The 20,145-nt window shown below is 50.2% G+C and overlaps 2 protein-coding genes and 1 long non-coding RNA gene across 3 annotated transcripts in view; 1 reads left to right on the forward strand and 2 right to left on the reverse strand.

Moving 5' to 3' along the window:
• Positions 1–760: 760 nt before the first annotated feature.
• Positions 761–5,584, reverse strand: LOC116625397 (cortistatin-like). The gene is made up of 2 exons (XM_032393902.1): positions 2,539–5,584; positions 761–1,075 (listed from the first exon to the last, which is right to left on the reverse strand). The coding sequence occupies exons 1-2, from the start codon at positions 2,836–2,838 to the stop codon at positions 860–862; spliced, it is 516 nt and encodes a 171-aa protein (XP_032249793.1). The 5' UTR covers positions 2,839–5,584; the 3' UTR covers positions 761–859.
• Positions 5,585–5,655: 71 nt separating this feature from the next.
• CENPS (centromere protein S) lies at positions 5,656–16,897 on the reverse strand. The gene is made up of 5 exons (XM_032393895.1): positions 16,763–16,897; positions 14,142–14,265; positions 13,416–13,449; positions 9,161–9,227; positions 5,656–7,461 (listed from the first exon to the last, which is right to left on the reverse strand). The coding sequence occupies exons 1-5, from the start codon at positions 16,817–16,819 to the stop codon at positions 7,318–7,320; spliced, it is 426 nt and encodes a 141-aa protein (XP_032249786.1). The 5' UTR covers positions 16,820–16,897; the 3' UTR covers positions 5,656–7,317.
• The window catches only part of LOC116625407, a 6,277-nt gene continuing 2,767 nt past the window's right edge, over positions 16,636–20,145 (forward strand). Inside the window, exons 1-2 of the long non-coding RNA XR_004298068.1 lie at positions 16,636–16,768; positions 19,367–19,619. This is a non-coding gene — a long non-coding RNA (uncharacterized LOC116625407). The remainder of the gene's footprint in view (positions 16,769–19,366; positions 19,620–20,145) is intronic.

Raw genomic sequence — 20,145 nt, forward strand, 5'->3', positions numbered from 1 at the left:
GTGTTCCCTCTCTCGCTGTGTCTCTGTCAAATAAATAAATAAAATCTTAAAAAATAAAAAAATAAAAAATCTTGAGGTAAGCAGGCCACAGGCTCGACAGCAGCCCTGCTCTGTATTTGGTTTGAAATAAGGCCTTTAAACAGACTTCGTTCTTCACGACGCAAACGTAGAAGCTCTGATCCATGAAAGAACTGTAACAAATTAAAATTACCCTACTAATGAAAACCAGTATGGGTATTTTATCAGAGAAGGTTTGAATGTAACTCTTCTTATGAGTATGTGAACACAAGATCATGTTTGAGAGCGTGACATTTGTTTTTAAATTGGTTTTCGCCAAAACACAAGAAATAATCATTTTGCTCTTTGAGCACAATGTTAAAAATTTGCTTTTAATACAAGGGAAATATTTAAATTAGACAATTTCTATGAAAACAAACTGAAATAAGATGTTATTCTGGATTCTGGATTCTTAAATATGTCGCCTTTACCTGTTTTAAATCAAAGGAAAGGAGACAAGGGCAGAACTTCAAGCACATAACTAAAGTGAAAAGAAAGCCCAATGGGTACACTACAGCAGAAAACATAAAAATCTTTTTCAAAAATGTTCACTTTGGGGAGCGCCTGGCTGGCTCAGTCAGTGGAGCACGGGACTCTTGATCTCGGGGTTCTGAGTTCAAGCCCCACGTTGGGTGTGGAGATTACTAAAAATAAAATATTTTAAAATATAAACAAATAAATAAAACTTTTCAAATTACACGAGGAGAAGACAACTGTGCAAAGAAGAAAGATCATGGCTGTTAATACGTTTTATTCAGATCCATGGTTACACTCCTTTGCATGAGTGATCAGGGGTGGAGTTTTATTTGCAGGAGGAGAAGGTCTTCCAGAAGAAATCCTTGCAAGGTGCCTTCTCCTGCAGGGACTGCTGAGGGGGCGGGACGTCCTGCCGCTTGGCCACCTCCCCAGCTGCCCCTCCTGTGAAGGGTGCTGCGCCCACCTGGGAGGCCCACTGGTACCGCCCAGCCAGGAAAGTTAAGAGGCTGTTTTTCTTCATTTCTATCACTTCCTGCAGATGCTTTTAAAAAGACGCAGAGGACAGGGGCGCCTGGGTGGCTCAGTCGTTAAGCGTCTGCCTTCGGCTCAGGTCATGATCCCAGGGTCCTGGGATCGAGCCCCGCATCGGGCTCCCTGCTCCGCGGGAAGCCTGCTTCTCCCTCTCCCTCTGCCTCTCCCCCTGCTTGTGTTCCCTCTCTCGCTGTCTCTCCCTCTGTCGAATAAATAAATAAAATCTTTAAAAAAAAAAAATAAATAAATAAAAAAAAAAAAGACGCAGAGGACAAAGGAAAGAAAAATAATCAACCATCTGGTTGAGCCAGCATTAAAAGATCTATAATTCCTTCCTCAAAAAAAAAAAAAGATGCTTCAGAAGAATAAATCACACTTCCATTTAAAGGATGAGAAAGTGGGGCACCCGGGTGGCTCAGTCATTAAGCATCTGCCTTCGGCTCAGGTCATGATCCCAGGGTCCTGGGATCGAGACCCGCATCGGGCTCCCTGCTCCACAGGAGGCCTGTTTCTCCCTCTCCCACTCCCCCTGCTTGTGTTCCCTCTCTCGCTGTCTCTCTCAAATAAATAAATAAAATCTTTTAAAAAAAAGGATGAGAAAGTTAAAAGAAAAATAAAATAAAGAATGAGGAAGTTAAGAGAACACCTTAATGAAATTGTTCTAGTTAGAGAAGGAAAAGTTAAGAATTTTCAGTCAAAGAAAAAAAACGGCATGTTTGGCCCATAATCTTGGCTGAGGTCCTTCATTAGACGAGGTCAGGAAATCTATCATTTTCCCTGCCGCCAAGTGCCTGGTCTGACTCCTGGATGTCCACAAATTACTCTTTGAGACAGATCAGATTGAGACGTGATATTCCCCTCTTTCAAATTCCTTAGAAACCTTCTAGGAGTAACCTGATGATAAATGACTTGTCTGAAACTCATCTGGTAATTTTAGAGAAAAATCCATTTTTAATGGCCAACTTTATGTACTCTTTCTTGGAACTTTTTCAAAATGGAAAAAAAAGAAAAATAAATCACCTCACAAAGTTACGAATTCTCACAACGGAAACTGTAACGATGTCAATGAATCTGAGCCAATGAGAAGAGTCCCATACCTATAAATTAAGATTCTAGAAGCATGTGTGGCGAACGCGGGCCGTTGGCGGCCCCATGATTGCCCTGCGGTAGACTGGTATGATCACTTAACGTTTCAAAGACGAGCAGATGGAGATCGCGGGCAGGGAAGCTCCCCCCTTGAGTTTCGGAGCTCTCTGCAGGTTGTTGGGACCACTGGGGGTAAACAAGACCCCGCAGTCTAAGAGGGGACATCGCAGGCCGGGGGGGTGGCTGGGGGGCACCCCACAAAGGTCAGCCCTGCCTGCCATCTGTCCTACACACGCTCGCCCTGGAGCCGCCGGCAAGCCAAGCCAACGAGGCCAAGGAACGAGACAGCCAGAGGGTGGGCTAGCCTGCGGCCCCGTCACTACTCACCCGGCTGTCGTGTCTGGCAAGGCCACCCTCCAGGGGCAGGGCCGCGGTGGCCGCGGTGGCCGTGGCCCCTGAGAGCAGGAGTAGGAGCAGGCAGAGGGGCGGCGGCATCCTGCGGGCTGACCGGCACTTCTCTCCAGCTCTGGGGCTGCTTATCCTTGGGCGCCCCGAAATCCATGTTTTGTGCACTTGGGTCTCATTGAGCGGAGGGGAGGGGTGGGAGGGCATTTTAATTAAGCTCCACCTGCAGCTGGTTTTTTTGTCTCTGTCCCTGTCAAAAGCCTGTACCCCCGCTTCCCTCATCCTCAAGCAGTGATGCACCTGCCTAAGCCCTCAGCCCACAAAAGCACTTTTGGATCGGAGTTAACCCTTCATTAAAGCCACCATGGTTTCCCGAGTTTAGAGCGGATTTGCTTACTTTGGAGGACAGTGCGCTCGCTCCTGAAGGAGTCCCTCTTCCTCATGATCACGCCCACAGGCGACAGGAAGCCTCGAGCACAAAGCCAAGTGATTTCACACAATATAAAATCAGCGGTGGATGAGGAGCTGAGGAGCTGAAATTCTGCCCATGTAAGGTGTGGCGGAATCTGCTGTGGGCCGAAGAGACAAGGGGGGACCGGGGGGTGCAGGGAGGTGCTCAGAGCACCCGCCGGCTCTCACCGAATCGCAGGCAAGGAGGCTGAAAACCCAGACAAGAGGGCAGGTTCAGGAGCGCCGGGGGATGCTGGCCCCGGAGGGGGCTGGCTACTTCTTACTCAATGACCTGCACTTGACCTGCTTTCCTGGGAAGTCTGGAGCGTGGAGTCCTCCTCCATGTCCCCCCCCACCCCCGGGGCTTCCCCTCCCTGGTCCCAGTTTCAGAATCCCACAAGCAAATGCGCAGACCCTCTTCATCCAACTGAGACAGCCGGTAAACTGAGTCACTGGCCACAAACCTGCCACACGGGGCCAGGAGCCACAGCATGGTTCCAAGTGGAAGTTAAGCAACCGAACGGACGCTCTCTCCAAAAGTGAAGGCTGACTTTCAGTTTTCCAAAGTCCTGGTTTACACCCCTCCCCCAAGGGAAATCTCCATCTTAAATTCCATGTCAGCAGAGACTTGTAAAGATTCTAGGCAAAACGGGCATGGCCTGAAGAGTCATGGCTCATTACTGCATGTTGCTTCGTCTTTTTTTTCTATACGAAAATAATTTTTTTTGCCTAAGAAAATTCCCACAAATGGTATTAAAAATGGAGATCCTTTTTTTAATTCAGTAGACTCCACACCCAACATGGGACTTGAACTCATAGCCCTGAGATCAACAGTCCCCTGCTCTACCGACTGAGCCTGCCGGGTACCCCCCAAATGGAGAGATTCTTACAGATGAGAAATTCACGGCAGCTCGGCCAGCTTCTTATACCCTTGGTATATTTTGCAGATTTTACTGGACAGACTCTTTAGACACTCTGAGCACCTAGTGCATACACAGAACTACAAAGGACCCACACCACCCACACCAGCAGGGCTGGGAGAGCCTAGCAGGGGGCAGGACCCACAGCCTCCAGTGCAGTGGGAGTGTGCCAGGGAGGGCACAATGGGTGGAGGAAGCCTACGTGCCCTCTTATTCCTGGCTGCCTTCAAGCAGGCGGCCACCTGTCCTGGTCCTTCGAGGAGAGGGCTAAAGACTAAAACCCTGGCTTTGCTCCTGGCCTCTCTGTGGCCTGTTTCCTCATCTGTATAACGGGGATAAAAAAAAAAATTAGTACCTACTGCCCCCGTCAGAGAGCTGTCGTGAGGACCCAAGAAGGTCCCGTAAAGCACCCAGCCCACGTGGAACCCACGGCAGGACGCACGTCGGGCAGCGCTAAGAAGACGACATCCTCAATCCTTCTCCTTGTTCCCCAGGGTAAGGAGAAGAGCCGCACACCACAACATGTGGGAGCCCCCCCAACAAGAGCCATGCAACCCAAGGGCTCCTACTTATTTCACCAGCACATCTTACATGCCAGGGTCCAAGTATCTCGGGGTGCCTCCTGCGAGCCCCGCACTGCACAAGGCACCAGCCATCACGTTCTCCAGCCCAGCCCAGAGCCTGCCCTCTGGGAGCTGATAACCTGAAGTCTTAGGCAAGAACGTGTTTCTGAAAAGATGTCTAATGGGAACTTTTGATTAAAAGGAACTCAGTCCAGAATTATTTTGAAAAACAAAGAGTGCTCCTTCTAAAGGTCCAAATGCGACCAAGAGAGAAGTTAGAGGGTGGAAGACTTTTCTCTAAGAACAGAAGAAACCTAACAGTGAGTGTCCCGTGGCCAGACGGGCTCTGTCCCTGGAGAATTCTGCCGGAGTTCCTAGGTGATGGGGAGCCTGGACTAAACGACCCCTAGGGGCTCTTCAGAAATTCCACAATTCAGTAAAGGAAGAAGCATGTCCTGATGTAGCCTTTCTGGGACATCCAGGTTTTAAAGTATTGTCTGTGTGCGAGCCAGTGCGCATTCCAGCTGCTGGTGTGTGCAGAAAGGGATGCTTTCAAAGTTCCCTGACTCCGGTTAATTTCAGTAATAACACATCACCACAAGCCCTTTATTTCAAGTGCTTCGAGGAACCGGTGCAACAAGACGACAACAAACATTATAAATATAAGTTGCCCCATCTATGTGACCAGGACACACTCCTTCTTTATTTGGTTCATCATTTGGTAAATGGCTAATAGGTTCACGTTTAGAGGAGCTTCCAGGACTCTGCGGAAGCCAGCCCACAAAAACAGGGCCCTCCAGAAGCCCTTTCTGCCATCTGTCCCCAAAGACAGAATCGCACAGGATGATCGGCATCACTGTGGATATTCCAGAGGGAGCGAAACTCCACGTGGAGCATACAGTGGGGAAGAGGCAGCTCCAGAGAACCCAGGAAATGGAGTCCACTCTTCCTCGCAAAGTCTGACCGCTCCTGTGTTACAAGCCCTGAAAAACGTGTTGTACGCCTGCTCATCTGAAGTATAAATGGGGCACCTGGGCGGCTCAGTCGGTGAAGCGTCTGCCTTTGGCTCAGGTCATGATCTCAGAGTCCTGGGATCGAGCCCCACATCGGGGCTCCTTGCTCAGTGGGGAGTCTGCTTCTCCCCCTCCTCCCAACACGTGCTCGCTCGCTCTCTCACTATGTCTGTCTCTCTCTCTCAAATAAATGAAATCAGATCATACATAAATATGCAAATACACCAAACGATTACATGAACATCAAGTTGAGTTTCCAATTTGGCTAGAAAACTTCATATCAAAATAGCCAGGCCATGGCCGGGGGCCCTCTCCAGCCCTGAACCAGACACGGACGCCCGTGGCACACATGGAGTTCAACCACTTCCAATCCCCCATATACCCAGTTTGGAGAGCTATAGAAATCCATAAAGACAAGACCCGTAACAACAGTCCTCCCCATTTCCTCTTCCAGTCACATAAGCCCTATTTCACTGATGAGAACACAAAGCTACAGAAAGTCACGCCGCCACTAGAGTCCCAAGACCAGGAAGCAAATCCGCGTCGGCGGACCTCTGGCAAGTCCGTGGCCTCCAGCGTCCAACCTCGCCTAATGCAGATTTACAGCTTACCCGAAAAGGAAGCTACTCAGTACAGATCTCGGTGGGAGTGGGACTGTCAGGACGAAGCTTTAGGATTCCCTTCTCTTAGCTGACGTGATGCGTGGATGTCACAGTCCTTTTCTGAGGTGAAAGGAGGAGTCATTCACAGACCCTGAGACTGAGGCTTGATTTCAGTGCTTTCCTGTGCCCACAGCTTAGCCAAACTGTTGTGGGGTGTCTTTTGCTGATCAGTATCCATTCCATCCAGAACACCTGTCCTGTGCTCTCTCATCCCCTCTTTAGGGGGTGAGCACCCCAGGGTGAATACTGTCTTGACTGGTCAGCAGACCCGGGCAGCGCGCTAACCTCTTCAAACCTCGGTCTGCACACCAGTACAATGGGTAGAATCACATCCACCCCATCAAGCTGTGAGGAGGCACTGAGGTCCTATATGGAGGCCCGGGGCAGCCTGGCACAGAGAGGGCTCCCAAATGCGGTCCCGTTCCTTATCCCTCCTGGCCCAGCAGGGAAAGGCATGCCCTGGGCACCCCTGACACCCCGCAGAGAAGACAGCAGGACTGGAAGCTCCGGCCCTCACAGACCGAACCAGAGCACCACACAGGGAAGCGTTTTGGGAAGAGAGCAGGTTTCCTCTCAAGCAAAACCTCCATCCCGTAGAACCAGAGTTAAATTACAAAATACCTGGAGAAAAGTTATATAAACTGTGTTTCTGGAGAAAATCACCTTTAAAAAGTAAAATGGACACCTTCCAAACGTGCACCTGTGAGCATCACATTTACCTTGTGGTCACACGCGACACAGGCTTAAAAACCACACCGGTGATCGACAGAACTAAATAAACAGCTCGACTGGTCTCTCCGGGACTGTCAGCCAGAAGACTCATGTAGAAGAAGAAAGAGAGAACTAAGATGTTTGCTCGAAAAAGTCCGTCACATCCCATTGCTGACACAGCCTTATGAATGGCAACAGACACCATTTCCAGTCTCGGCCCCTCGGACTCCTGTGTTAGCGCCGGGGAGACACGGCGCGTTTCGCTTGGGCGTCTCCGGCTCCAACACTAGCTTCTGCAGCCAATGACCGCAGAACACAGCCCAGCAAGCCTCTTAGCCTTTTTATTTTAATCTCGACTGATCCCTTCGAAAATCCCTTTGTGGCAGCCCCTGCCCCCCGCCGCCCCCCTGCTGAAGGGACAGAGTCGGCGGTGGCGACAGAGTCAAGAACCGTCCTTTTCGGCGGCTGCAGCCTCTGCCGGCACCACGGATTTTGTGTTGTCATCCTCTAGCTTCTTCTTCTTCTTTGCTTTTTGTTCTGTGTTAAACTGAGCGAGCTCTTCAGTTTTCTCTGTGATGTATTTTAGCTACCAAAAAAAAAAAAAATTAAAGAATTACAATTTTATCTGGTTGTGAAGCCACTCTATAAACCTGGGGGAGCGGAGGAGAATCTACCCCTCCTAACCACTCCCGCCCTAAGAATTTGGGTGGAAAAGCCTGGGTTACATTCCTCAGAGTGAAACAGAACTTCCAATTTTTCCTGGAAGAAGCAATCAACTCCAGAAATCAACCGAATGCTGCCCACACTCCTACCCAACAGGCAGGAGCTCCTTGAGTAGTCAAAAGAGTTAAAATGTGGAGCGTGCAGAAGGCACGCGAGGCCTAAAGATACTCTACCAAGCAGCAGTACAATCAATACCCCCCTAAATGTATCCAACTGACGTCACGGAGCAGCTACTATGCACCAGGTCCCAGGGATACAGGGTAAATAATGCAGGTCCCTGCCGTTGGGCAGCATTTTATCGAACGCGTAAATTCAGCCGCAACTCTGTCATGAAAAAAAATTGAGAGCCCCAAATAAAAACAGTATTTGGAAGTAAACAAATGTGCAATAAACAGATAACTTCCCAGCTAACATTCTAAGATGACTAGCACTGCCCATTCCTTTGCCAAAGGAAGAAACGGCTCACTGAAGCCGGCCAGCTGCCAGCCATGACCTGCACAGAATGGATGGAGAGAGGGAAGTGTCTTCCCGCGGATGCACGGCACCGCCAGCCACCTTAGCTGTTTTCCTTAGGAATCACGTCCTTAGCCTTGACTTCAACTTTGGAGAGAGGGTATCAGAAGAGCGGGGCGGGGGGGGGGGGGGGGGGAGCCCAGTGGAAGCGGCGCCAGATTCCGGGCTCGATGGTTTGGGTTCGGCGATCCCTCCAAGAGCTCCATGTTCAGCTCTGCGAGGTTCCTGAACTTCAGGGGCCTCCCCTGTAAAATCGGGCTAATAAATGGGGTTATGAAAAACCCTCAGAGGGTGGCTGTGAGGTTTTAAATAACATATGTAAAATAATAACTATAAAAGCCCCCTGTAAACTGTCAACTGCTATACAAACTCATTTAGCAACTACTTATTGAGCACCTGCTGTATGCCAGGCCCTATTCTAGGCACAGCAGATGGAACAGAGAAGAGACAAAGGTCCACCCTGGTGGAGCTCACATGACGGGGAACGAAAAGTGTTCTCACTGCTAGGATTAGACAAGGTCAGAAAACCTCAGACGCCCTGGGTCTGCCCCTGGTCACGGCCACTAGCCAGGGATGATCACAGCATCACCTGTAAAATGAGGGCTGGTCAAGATGACGTCTAGATTTCTTTGGAAAGATAGAAAACATGCTCGCTTCTCTGCCCATCCCGCCCGTGCAGACACTCCCTCCACCCCTGGCCCACCAGAGCAGAGCTGTGCGCACCGAAACACAACTCTCCCCACGCGCTAGCCCGTGGCCTGTCTCTGACAGCACGCTGTAAATGGAACACAGGGCCGAAGTTTTGAGATGTTACGGAAAAGGCAAATTATGAAATCCAGAGAGTGCTGATTAGAAAATTTCAAATTGGCTTAGCGAGATCCATCATGATGAAAGAGAGACTATAAATTGCGGGCAGGTCTGAATGGTTCAACCGTCTCTCGTTTTTAATGCAAGGTGCCCTGGGGAATCGCTTCATGGCTGCAAGTGATTAATTGGGAATAATGTATTCTGATGGGAAAGGGGAGTGAGGAAAGAAATTCATCTCTCACCAGTGAATTACTCCTCCTGGCTAAGAGCTTCACATCTTCGGTGTTAATTGTGCTTCTTTTCGCGTGTCTGTAGAAAGGGCAGGAACAATTCACCAAAATGTTTAGTATCACTTCAAGTTTTGATGAAACCCAAAAGTTCATGGTCAGACTCCAAACTAGCAAGGCTCTCTAAGTAGCCCATCTTTTTAGATTAAATTCATTAAGCAACAATGACATAAAAATGAGTGAAGTGACTTCGCCAAGATACTAATTAAAGAGACCAAGGAAAGCAGCAGCCCATCTGTCCAGCTCCGCCCGAGGCCACGGGTGCCTGCGCGGGGACTTGCTTGGGCACAGTGGTCACAGCAAACACCACAGAAAGAGCGCGCAGCACGTCTGCACACACCTTTAGTGAAAAGAGAAAACGGCACAATATCAAACAACACGAAGATCGCCTCTGCTTAAACAGATGTGAAGTAGAAGAACAAAGATCCCAAGATCCCAGGGGCTAAATTACAGGAAGCAGCTCAGGCAGATGTCCCCCTACACCCACTTCCCAACAAGGAGGTAATGCACTCCCTCAACACAGCCGAGCTAGAACAAAGAACATCTTTTAAACTGGAGTCTGTGTCTTGCTCACAACTTGGGAATCAAATTCTCATTCCAATCCTCTTATCTTTGCTTTAAAAGGTAATTTCAGATAATAAGCTATAGTCAATAATTTATTGCTCTAATTACACCATTTCTTGCCATTTCTCACCTCCTCCAAAAATAAGTAGAAACCTTACGCACAGGCGTAAGTAGGCATCTTTGTATCCTTAATAACGAGTAGAGTGGCCAACACACAGTCCTCACCGAATATCTGTTCCGTTAACAAGAAAATCACACAGAAATTACACTCCATAATTTGGCCGAATTAAACCTTCACCTCCCACTAAATGTGCAGATGGCGCGTGTCATCTCCTCACGAATGACAGCATCTGCCTGCGCTGACAGTATCCATTTCAGGAGGCGACTTCTAATCGGCCATCCGCAAGGACCGGGAGAGAAAGGGGACAGTCAGAAGGGGACATCGGTGCAGCCACAAGGTAGGCAGCCCGGCCACAGGTGTAGCGGGGGGGAGGCAGTTTGGCACCATGCACACAGCGTGGCCCTCAGCCACACGATCAGGCCGCTCAGCCGGTTTTCACATTCTTCGCAAAGTGCCACAAAAGAACAAGCAGAAGGAAGCAGCATGGTGAGCTGTTTACAGAGTAAGGTTAGTCGATCTGTTCACGAGGAAGTGTTCCGGAAACAGCAAAGCCAAGCCTCGCCACTGCTCAGCTTGGTACGTGCTACCTCTGCACCACGTTTTAATGCCCCTTCCCTAAACGGAGGGGCGGGCATATCCGACACCGGCCGCCGCACATCAGAGACTCTCCTGAATCAAACCTTTTTTTTTTTTTTTGCATTAGATTATTTATTTATTTATTTATTTGACATAGAGACAGCGAGAGGGAACACAAGCAGGGGGAGTGGGAGAGGGAGAAGCAGGCTTCCCGCCGAGCAGGGAGCCCGATGCAGGGCTCGATCCCAGGACCCTGGGATCATGACCCGAGCCGAAGGCAGTCGCCCAACCTCTGACTCCAGAAAATTACCCAAGGGAAAATTACAAAGCAGTTTTTCATTTAACACCTTTAGCAGCACAGGTTTTAAAGACGATTCCCAAAATGTTCCTAGAACCTATTCACTGTCTAATATCTATCTTCTTCAAAATGTGACATCTTTAACATGTTAACGGTATCAGGTGACTAGAGATTTCAAAGCTAAGTAAAGGAAATTTGCAACTTAAATTGGGAGATGATTTTCCAAAGTTTACAGGTGAATTATTTCAAATTTAAACCCATTTTCTCATAGAAACAATGTTACAAATACCGGTTAGGTTCCCAGCCAGCTGACAAAGACCATTTAATATACAGCTGGCCTGAAACAGTCCTTCAGACTCCTGGTAGGACTCCCAGTTCTAGAAGACGGTGGCCTCAGGGTAAACACAAAGCCACAGGATAAACAAAGCTGACCTTCTGGGAATATCAATTTTATTCTGTGATAAGCTTTTTTTTTTTTAAGATTTTATTTATTTATTTGAGAGAGAAAGAGAGAGCGAGCACGAGCAGGGAGGAGGGGCAGAGGGAGAGGGAGAAGCAGACTCCCTCTGCTGAGAAGGGAGCCCGATGTGGGGTTCCATCCCAGGACCCCAGGATCAGGACCTGAGCCGAAGGCAGATGCTTAACCGACTGAGCCACCCAGGAGCCCCCTCACTCCCACCCCGAGATAAACTTTAAAACAGGATTTTTTTTTTTTTTATATGACAGCAAACTGAAGTATTTTGAAGATCAGTGTGAAATTAGACAAAGGATGAGTCTCCAAAGAAAATCCGTACTTGCGTTGGCTCAAGGTTCAGGGTGGGGTGGGGGGGGGGGGCGTGAAGAGCACTGGAGGACACCCCTGGACACGAGAAAGGGGAGACATTGCTTCATCAGTAAGCCTCTGCCTCTCTCACTTAGACAACAGCAGCGAGACAGCCTTTACACAGACCCGCTGACTTAGACGATGCCCTTCCCCGGGGCACTTACACTCTAAGTGACATACGGCTCTCCCCCCACCCACCAAGTACCCAGCAAAAGAAAATCAACCTCGGGGCGCCTCGGTGACTCAGTCATTAAGCATCTGCCTTTGGCTCAGGTCATGATCCCAGGGTCCTGGGATCGAGCCCCGCATCGGGCTCCCTGCTCAGCGGGAAGCCTGCTTCTCCCTCTCCCACTCCCCCTGCTTGTGTTCCCTCTTGCTGCGTCTCTCTCTATCAAATAAATAAAAATCTTTAAAAAAAAAAAAAAAGAAAAAGAAAAGAAAATCAACCTCTTAACGTAATCATAAAACAGAGTACCTGAAAGCACAATGTATTACAATGCTAAATATCTCCAATTTCATTCTTATTCCCAGTATTTTTACAGAAGCATCTAAAAACGTTCATTGTCTTTTCCCACAGCTAACACAGAAATGGCAGGAAAAGTCACGACTGGGAGCTTACTGCTGGCATCTAACCAGGCAGAGGCCAGAGAGGCCCAGAAACGCCCTACAATGCGCAGGACGGTCCCCACCACAACCCAGAATGAGCCGGTCCAAAACGCCAACAGTGCTGAGATGGAGAAACCTGGCTCGATGTTAATAAACTTTATGTTCAAGTCAAATAATCATGTGCTTACATATTTACATTTTGTGCCGCCCTCTGTAATAAAAAGAAGTTGTATTTTCCGAAAAAAGGAAAGACGTGGCAAGAGGGGTGATAAATGTATTTCGCAAGAGACACGGGGCTTCGGGGGAGATAGTGGGCGCCATGTAAGGAGCCCCCACCTGAATTAACAACGAATAAACCACAGGAGCTATTAGTATCCCATAATATTATCTTATCCCTTTTGGCCAAGCTGGCGATGCTAAGCAGTTTTTAGGAATTCACATACACAGGGATGGGAAAGATTTAGAGTCTGCCCTTTGAGAACCTACTGCTTTAATTCATTCAAAATACTCACCCGAGCAACAGAGAGCTAACAGGAGCAAGGTGAAAAGCTCGGGGTGTGGGAGAGACTGGCACCGAATCAGCAGTGCGAGCAGATTGGAAAGCTTTAGCCCTTTCCGGCCTCAGTCATCAAACTGCTTCATAAAAGCAATTCGTTGCGATTGTTTTCAATTACCTGAGGTACTAATTGAAGAGATGAGCATAAATCACCTGTAAAAGCTCAAGCTTCCCCGCTGAAAGCAAGTCACCCACTTTTCAAGGAGTGTGTGTCTCTCGGGTGACAGACGCTGTGGACCTGAGGCTGAGTGCCGGTGGGCGCTGGGCCCTGGGCGCTGTCACTGCCCCGACACCCACCCGCAGTCACCGCTGGGCACCCAGTGCGGGCGCGCCCCACACCGCCCTGCAGAACACGCACGCCCTGCATGTTCACAGCCCTCGAGCTGTTCTTCATACCTTTTTAACCAGGAACTGAACAACTCTGCTTCTTTGACAAGAAGTACTCAGAAGATATTAAAAAAAAAAAAAAAAAGCCAAATCAAGTCTGAATGGACGTGATTAAAGCAGATGTTCTATTCTTGCAAAACCATGATGAGAGAGAAGCCTCCAATAAATCCACACACACCCAAAAAAAAGACTAAAGCTCTCCTGAAATATACCACCAGATGGAGCGTATGAATAGGATGTCAACACACACAGCATCAGATACGCAAGCTCTTTACCCACCTTGCAAACATTTCAAGGTCTTTGGCAAAAGTTTCTGAAAGAGAAAAAGACGTGCTTTAGCTATCCTCATGTCAATCTTATTTCAGAAGGAGGGAAAGTGCAACCTCAGTTCCCACAATACAGTGATGAATACAACAAGCCCTTTCCATGCTGGGTGGATGCGCTTCGGGCCGCCCCATCCCTGGACAGGAGCCTTTAGCTGCTTTTGTTTTTTTGTTTGTTTTGTGAGCCTTTAGCCTAGGCTGTGTGATTTATTTGTTATGACCTCCTTGTCATAATTGTGGTAATTGTGGCCACACCTCTTCTTCCATGAAACTAACTCTAAACGTTAAATTTTGCCCCAAGTTAGGGCTTGAGGGGACATTAATTTCCTCGGACGTCAAACAGATACCAATGTCCAAGCTCAGCTGTCATATAAACCACAGCATGGGCGATATAAAAACGTTATAAAGCAATGAGATAAAAATGTAATGCCTAATGTTCCAGGCAGTTTAAAACAGAATAAAATAAAGAGGTTCATGCCCAGTGTTAGGTACTAGAAATAGATGTTTCCATAAAACACCTGAATCTTACAGCCAAGAAAAGAAATGTTTCGTGAATAGCACCCGACGGTAATGTTCTCCGTCTGTTGGTAAGACCAGCCACAGCACCCGGCCACACATTTCTCCTGGACAAAAGCAACTTGGGGGATTTCTATCCACAGAGAGGAAGGCCCTGGCTTCGTACCGCACTGCCGGAAGGTCAGCTCCGAGATCGCTGCAATGGTTTGTTTGCTGAACGGCATCTCTCTGTCCGATGCAACTTCCTCACACAGACAACCAACAGTGTAGTGGACAGCCGCTTTCAGCCTCTGCAGCAAAAAGTCAAAATACTTCATGGGTGAGGTTGCAAATAAGAGCTTTCCACACCTTCGAAAATTAAGACCAAGGAGAGGGGTCTGCTCAGCCTAATTCCTTCAGCACTTTCCATAATGGCTGAAGACTTTTCAAGTGTACTAATAAATTAATGAGGCCCTCTGGAGTGTGACTTGGAGAAACATTACTTCCTTGTTAATGGTTATGATTTAGGTCAAGTAAAGATAAGGAATTACAATGGCAGGTCAGCGGGGAGAAAAGTCAGACTTGCACTTGCAAAGTATCTGCATGACTTTACTCAGATATTCCACAAATGTGTACCCGTTCCTACTGAGTAAAGGCATATGCTAGGTGCTTAGGGAACAATGAAAAACCAGACAGGGGTTACTCTAGTGAAATGCAAAAGGATCCCATCCCTCTGCAGCAAGTCTCTGCCAGCCCCAGGCCTGCACGTTACAAAGGACAAACGCTCAGGACCATGCTGGGAAAGGTCTGTGAGGACACGTCTGACCCTCCTTTGATTTGTTGGCTTGCTAGCCCACCTCACCAGGACCCTCACTGTTCCTTAGCAACCCTTTTAGATACTGAAGAACATAGCTTTCCCATGCAGAGGACCAAAGAAGCAAAACAAAGCCAAGCTAAAATCTCAGTCTCCTGTCAACAAACTTATTGCGCACCTGGGTGTGCTCCTTCTCTATGCTGGAGACAGAACTGAATTGGACAGAGGGACAGCTGAACCCCAAAGAGCAAGTGTTCACAGCTGAAACAGAATGAGGAGGAACTGCAGAAACACAGGTCCAGGACCCCAGGGTAGAGGCCGGGCAGATAAGCAAGGGCAACGACCTTTCTTAGTTTCAGATGTCAAACGACTAGGTAAGTTGAGGCCTATGGTAGGAGGAGACAAAGGGACCATCACCCTGCGAGGGATAAAGAGCCCCCTGGGTCATCTTTTTTAGGTACGCATGGGGGTGCCATTAGAGGAACAGGACAGGGAGCCTTCTGAACGTTCCAGAAGTTTTTTATCCCTCCTCCTCTGCACACCTCCTGGACGGGGCCAAGAGCCTGTGCCTTCTGTAATGTTGCAGACAACACTGCACTTCGAGCCTCAATCCCTAGATCCAAATTCCTCAAGGGCAGGACCCTGACAGTTTGGTTCACTACTGTCCCCCCAGCGCCAAGAACAGCTGGATGAATGGGTGGCGGGATCCTCAACCTGCTCACCAATTTCTCAGCCCACCTTTGCAGCCTTACTCATTTCTTCAGTAAGTATGGACTGTCCACTGGGAGCCAGGCTCTGCACTAGGGGCTGAGAATGCAAAAAGGAAAAGGACAGCCTTGGCTCTCAGGGTTCATCTCCCACCACACCTTTGCCATCTGTGGACTCTTCAAAACCATCAATGTCAGGAAAACAGAGGGTGCAGAACTGTTCCAGGGAAGATCAGAGACAGGATTACTAAATGCAAGTTATGCCCCTTGACTGGATCCTGGATGAAAGAAAAAAGACCAGAAGAAGAAACAGCTTTGGGACAACTGGGGAAATGTGCGTATGGACTGAACGTCAGATAATAGGATTTTACCAATATTAAACTTTCTGAGTGTGATACTTGAGATTATTATGGACGAAAATACCCTTGTTGGGAGAGGCACACGAAAGTACTAAAACTTAAAGGGAAGGTGTCAAGGTTCCTGCAATTAAATCTCAAATGATTAAGAAAAAAAGAGCAAAGGAGTAAATACAGCAAAGTGTTAACAACTGGTGAATCCAGGCGAGGAGCATATGGCTGTTGAGTGCACTATTCTTGCAACTTTTCCTGAAACCTGGCGCTTCCCAAAAGAAAGGCAGGCGGTGGGTTAAGAGCGTCTGAAACGGAACACTGGCAGGAGGGCACTCCCGGGCACTGAGCTCACTGCGGCTCTTCAGCCCACCCTCTCTGAGGTGGCCGCCCTGGTTCTTGCTTCTCACCGCCTCAGGGCGTTACGGTTCGCTCTCACGACTCTGCCCCGTGTGCCTGCTGCCGATGCTGCCCGCAGCCGCCCTGGGCGGAGGTTCTTACTACCCGGACCCCGCGTGCGGGGAAGCTGGGCTGGGGCCGACCGCGCGCCGCTGGGGCTGCGGAGCCGGGGCTGGGACCCACGCGGGAAGGAGCCGCCGGGTATCGGGCTCGCAGGCCGGGCCCCGCGCTAAGTGCTGTGCCTGGATCCCCTTCCCGGGCGCACACCCCATTCTCACGACAGCCCCGAGAAGGGAGACCGCGGCTGCCGCAGCCAGAAGGGGGCCCCCCACCGTCCCACGCCGACCCGCGTTACCCTGGAGACCGCCTCCCAGCACCCCCCGCGGCAGCCCAGCTGGCGCAGGCGCAGGCGGCCGGAGCGCGCCCTCCGCCCCGGGGGACGCGCCCCGAGGAGCGCCCGGCGGAGGCCTCGGGGCCTTTCCCTCTCCAGAAGCTCCACGCCGTCCTCCCCCAGCCCGGCAGGGACCCGACTTTCCTGTACCTGTCGGTAGGAGAATCGCTGCTGCTCCTCCCCACTCCCTTCCTCCTCCTCCTCCATCACAGCAGGGCCGACCCAGGCAGGCGCGCGAGGGCAGAGGGAGGCGGAGGCCGGGAGGAGCCCGTCGGATTTCGCGCCGCCGCTCCGGGCGACGGGCCGCGCGGGGGGACAAAGCGCGAAGCCCCACGCCGCCGCGCGCGCCCTCTGGCGGCCGCTCCGGGGACGGTCCTTCGCCGTCCGGGGGCGGGACCCGGCGGCCCAAGCCCCGGCCCGGCCCCGTGGCTTTACGGGAGCCCTCGGAAGGAAGGCGTGTGTGCGGGCGCAGCGTTGTCGGGCGGCACCGTTCACTGTGAATTCCGTGGGGCTCTAACCGCCGCAGGCCTTGCAAGATCCCCCCAGTGTCCGTAACTGTGCCACCAACTAGTGTTAGGGCGTCAGACCGCAGGCAAATGCTGGATGACTGTCCCAGTCAGCCGCGCAGTCAGTGAGTAGGTGACAGAGCCCGGGCTCGGTCACTCAGCGGCTCTGCCCAACATGGGGCTCGAACTCACGCGCCCAGAGATGCATGCTCTTCCAGCTGAGCCAGCCAGGCGCCCCAGGGCCCCCAACTTTAACATTTTAAAAAAGATGTTATTTATTTATATATTTTATTTTTTTTTTTAAGATTTATTTATTTATTTATTTATTTGACAGAGAGGGAGACAGCGAGAGAGGGAACACAAGCAGGGGGAGTGGGAGAGGGAGAAGCAGGCTTCCCGCTGAGCAGGGAGCCGGATGCTGGGCTTGATCCCAGGACCCTGGGATGACCTGAGCCGAAGGCAGACGCTAAACGACTGAGTCACCCAGGCGCCCCTTTATTTATATATTTTAAAGAGAGAGAGAGTGTGTGTGCATGGGCAGAGGGAGAGGGAGAAAGCAGACTCGGAACCACCACAGAGCCTGAGATCATGACCTGCCCCGAAATCAAGAGTCCATGCTCTCCCGAGGGAGCCAGCCTGGCGCCTCAGGGCCCCCAGTTTTTTTAAAGGATTTTGACTTGGTTATATATTTTCTAAAGTCTCGCTGCCGTCATCAGGAGAAAACACTCTCCTTGGACCTCCTCACCCTTAAGGCTTAAGGTTGTGTTCATTTTTTACTACATATGGAGGTGAGCGTTGAGAGTTCCTGGGGGTATTTCGAACCCCTTCCCAGGGCACGTGAAAATCATCAGCCTTTCCTGACAAATATGAAACTAAGGAAGAAAAGAAGGGTGCTCGGTGTGTATTTATTTGTGCTCAATTGAGAGAACACACAGGCAGCCTCCCCCCTTACCACCTCTGTGGAGAAAGTCAGGGATGGGGGGGCGGGGGGGGCAGAACCCCACAAGGATTTCCTGTGACTCGTCATGCAGGTCCACATCCCTGCTGAATCCTCAGTGCCTGAGGAGGCGAGATGTGACATACAAAGTTATAGGGGTGATTAAATGCCTAACCGGGAGATTCTGTTCTTCAAAATAACCTACAAAGGGTTCTTAGAAACACGAAGCTCTAACATATTTTAACTGCCAGTTTATAGAATGAGGACATTAAGGGAAAGAAAACTTGCAGACCGGTATGAACCGAATAACCTTATTTTTGTTTTTAAAAAAGAGCATATGCATCTATATGAAGTGGGATATTTGAAAGGAATAGAAAGCTGGAAGGATACATGACAAATACAGTTAACTTCTGAGCAGTGAGTTGAGAAGGCAGATAAAGACACTCAAATTTTCACTTTATATATTCCTGTATTCTGCATTTCTTAACAAGTATGTGTGTCTTTCCCATAAGCCACTCTTGATCTTCCTCTTCCACAGAAGTGCCCCAAACCCCACAAGTGTGCCGATGGCTGAGACCCAGAGAACCTCTTTTTGGAGGAATCGGCCTTCTGATCAATTTCCATTGCATCCGAGATAACATGTGCTTCTGGCCTCTTCTCCCCATTGCTCCCTGAGAGAATCCCAGTGTCCAGTCTCCTGGGATGGTCCCCAGTGCCATGCAGGGCAGGCCTCTCACGGGATGTCCCTGATCTGCAGCCTCTGCCTTAGCAGGCCCAGTTCTGCCCGTCAGTAGCCGCCCTGCTCCCCATGCTGCCACTCTCCGGTCTCCAGCAGGAAAGAAGGGGGCCGGGGGGTGTGGAGTGGGCGGAGAGCAAGTGGGGAGCTCCAGCCCTAGGCCCAGACCTCAGGTTCGGAGCCTAGCCCCATCACAAGCCTTGTGACCCAGGGCGAGCCGCAGAACCTCTCCAAGCCCCAGTTCCTGCATTTATTAAGTGGGGACCCTAGTACCAACATAGACAGTGGTTGTGAGGCCGAGATTGCACCTAAGTGCTCAAAAAATAGTCATGGTTTTCTCCTGGGCAGTTTTTGTGCTTTGTACCTTGCATGTTATCTCATTTTAAAGCAGCTGCTTCCCAGGACGCCTGGGTGGCTCAGTCAGTTAGGCGTCCGACTCTTGATTTTGGCTCAGGTCGTGATCTCAGGATCATGAGATTGAGACCCGAGTTGGGCTCCGCGCTGTGTGTGGAGTCTGCTTGGGATTCTCTCTCTCCCTCCCCCTCATATATATATATGTATAAATTGCTTCCCAGGGCAAAAGAACGTTCTTCTAGTGGTCTGTGGAATATGCACGCATTTCAGAGTCTGATAGAGGAAGGTCCAGAGCTGAGGTGTCACGTCACAGAAAATGGGTCTATTTGGATGGAGCGATTTTGCCCAGTAAGGAACCAGCCACGACAAGTGGCCACTAGATGTCAGCCTTGTGCCACGTTGTGTAACAAGGCCGGCCCTGCGGCGGTGATCGAACCCTTCCCCAGGGCTGGGCGGTTCTCGGAGCCCTCACAGGTAGGTACCGGGACCCGTTTGATAAGTGAGGGAACAGGGTCACAGAGGTGAGAGAACTTTGCCCGAGGTTAACGTGCTAGGAAGTGGTGGAGCCCAGAGCAGCCTGGCTTCTGAGCCCGAGCCCTCGCCGTAAGAAAGGCAGGGACATCTGCGGGCTTCCTGGATCCTTTTCAGCTGCATTAAATAGGGTTCCATGAATACTTAATTCAGTAACAGTCATCATTTATTTCCTCTAAAATTGCCCCGTAAAATGCTGATTCCAAAAAATCAATCTCCTTTGGTTGTCATGTGGATTCGGTGAGCGCCTGAGGTCAGGACTTCCCATCTGCTCTCCCACTGACGTTGACGCGTGGTCGCCCACACGGCGCATGGCACATGGTAGGTGCACAGTGAGCGGGCCGTGGCCGGGTGGGGTGAGCTTGGCACATGGTAGGTGCACGGTGAGCAGCCGTGGCCGGGTGGAGGGGTGAGCTTGGCATGTGGTGGGTGCACTGTGAGCGGCCGTGGCCGGGTGGAGGGGTGAGCT

Source organism: Phoca vitulina, unplaced genomic scaffold (genome assembly GCF_004348235.1).
Source record: "Phoca vitulina isolate PV1807 unplaced genomic scaffold, GSC_HSeal_1.0 scaffold2, whole genome shotgun sequence".
Taxonomy (NCBI): domain Eukaryota; kingdom Metazoa; phylum Chordata; class Mammalia; order Carnivora; family Phocidae; genus Phoca; species Phoca vitulina.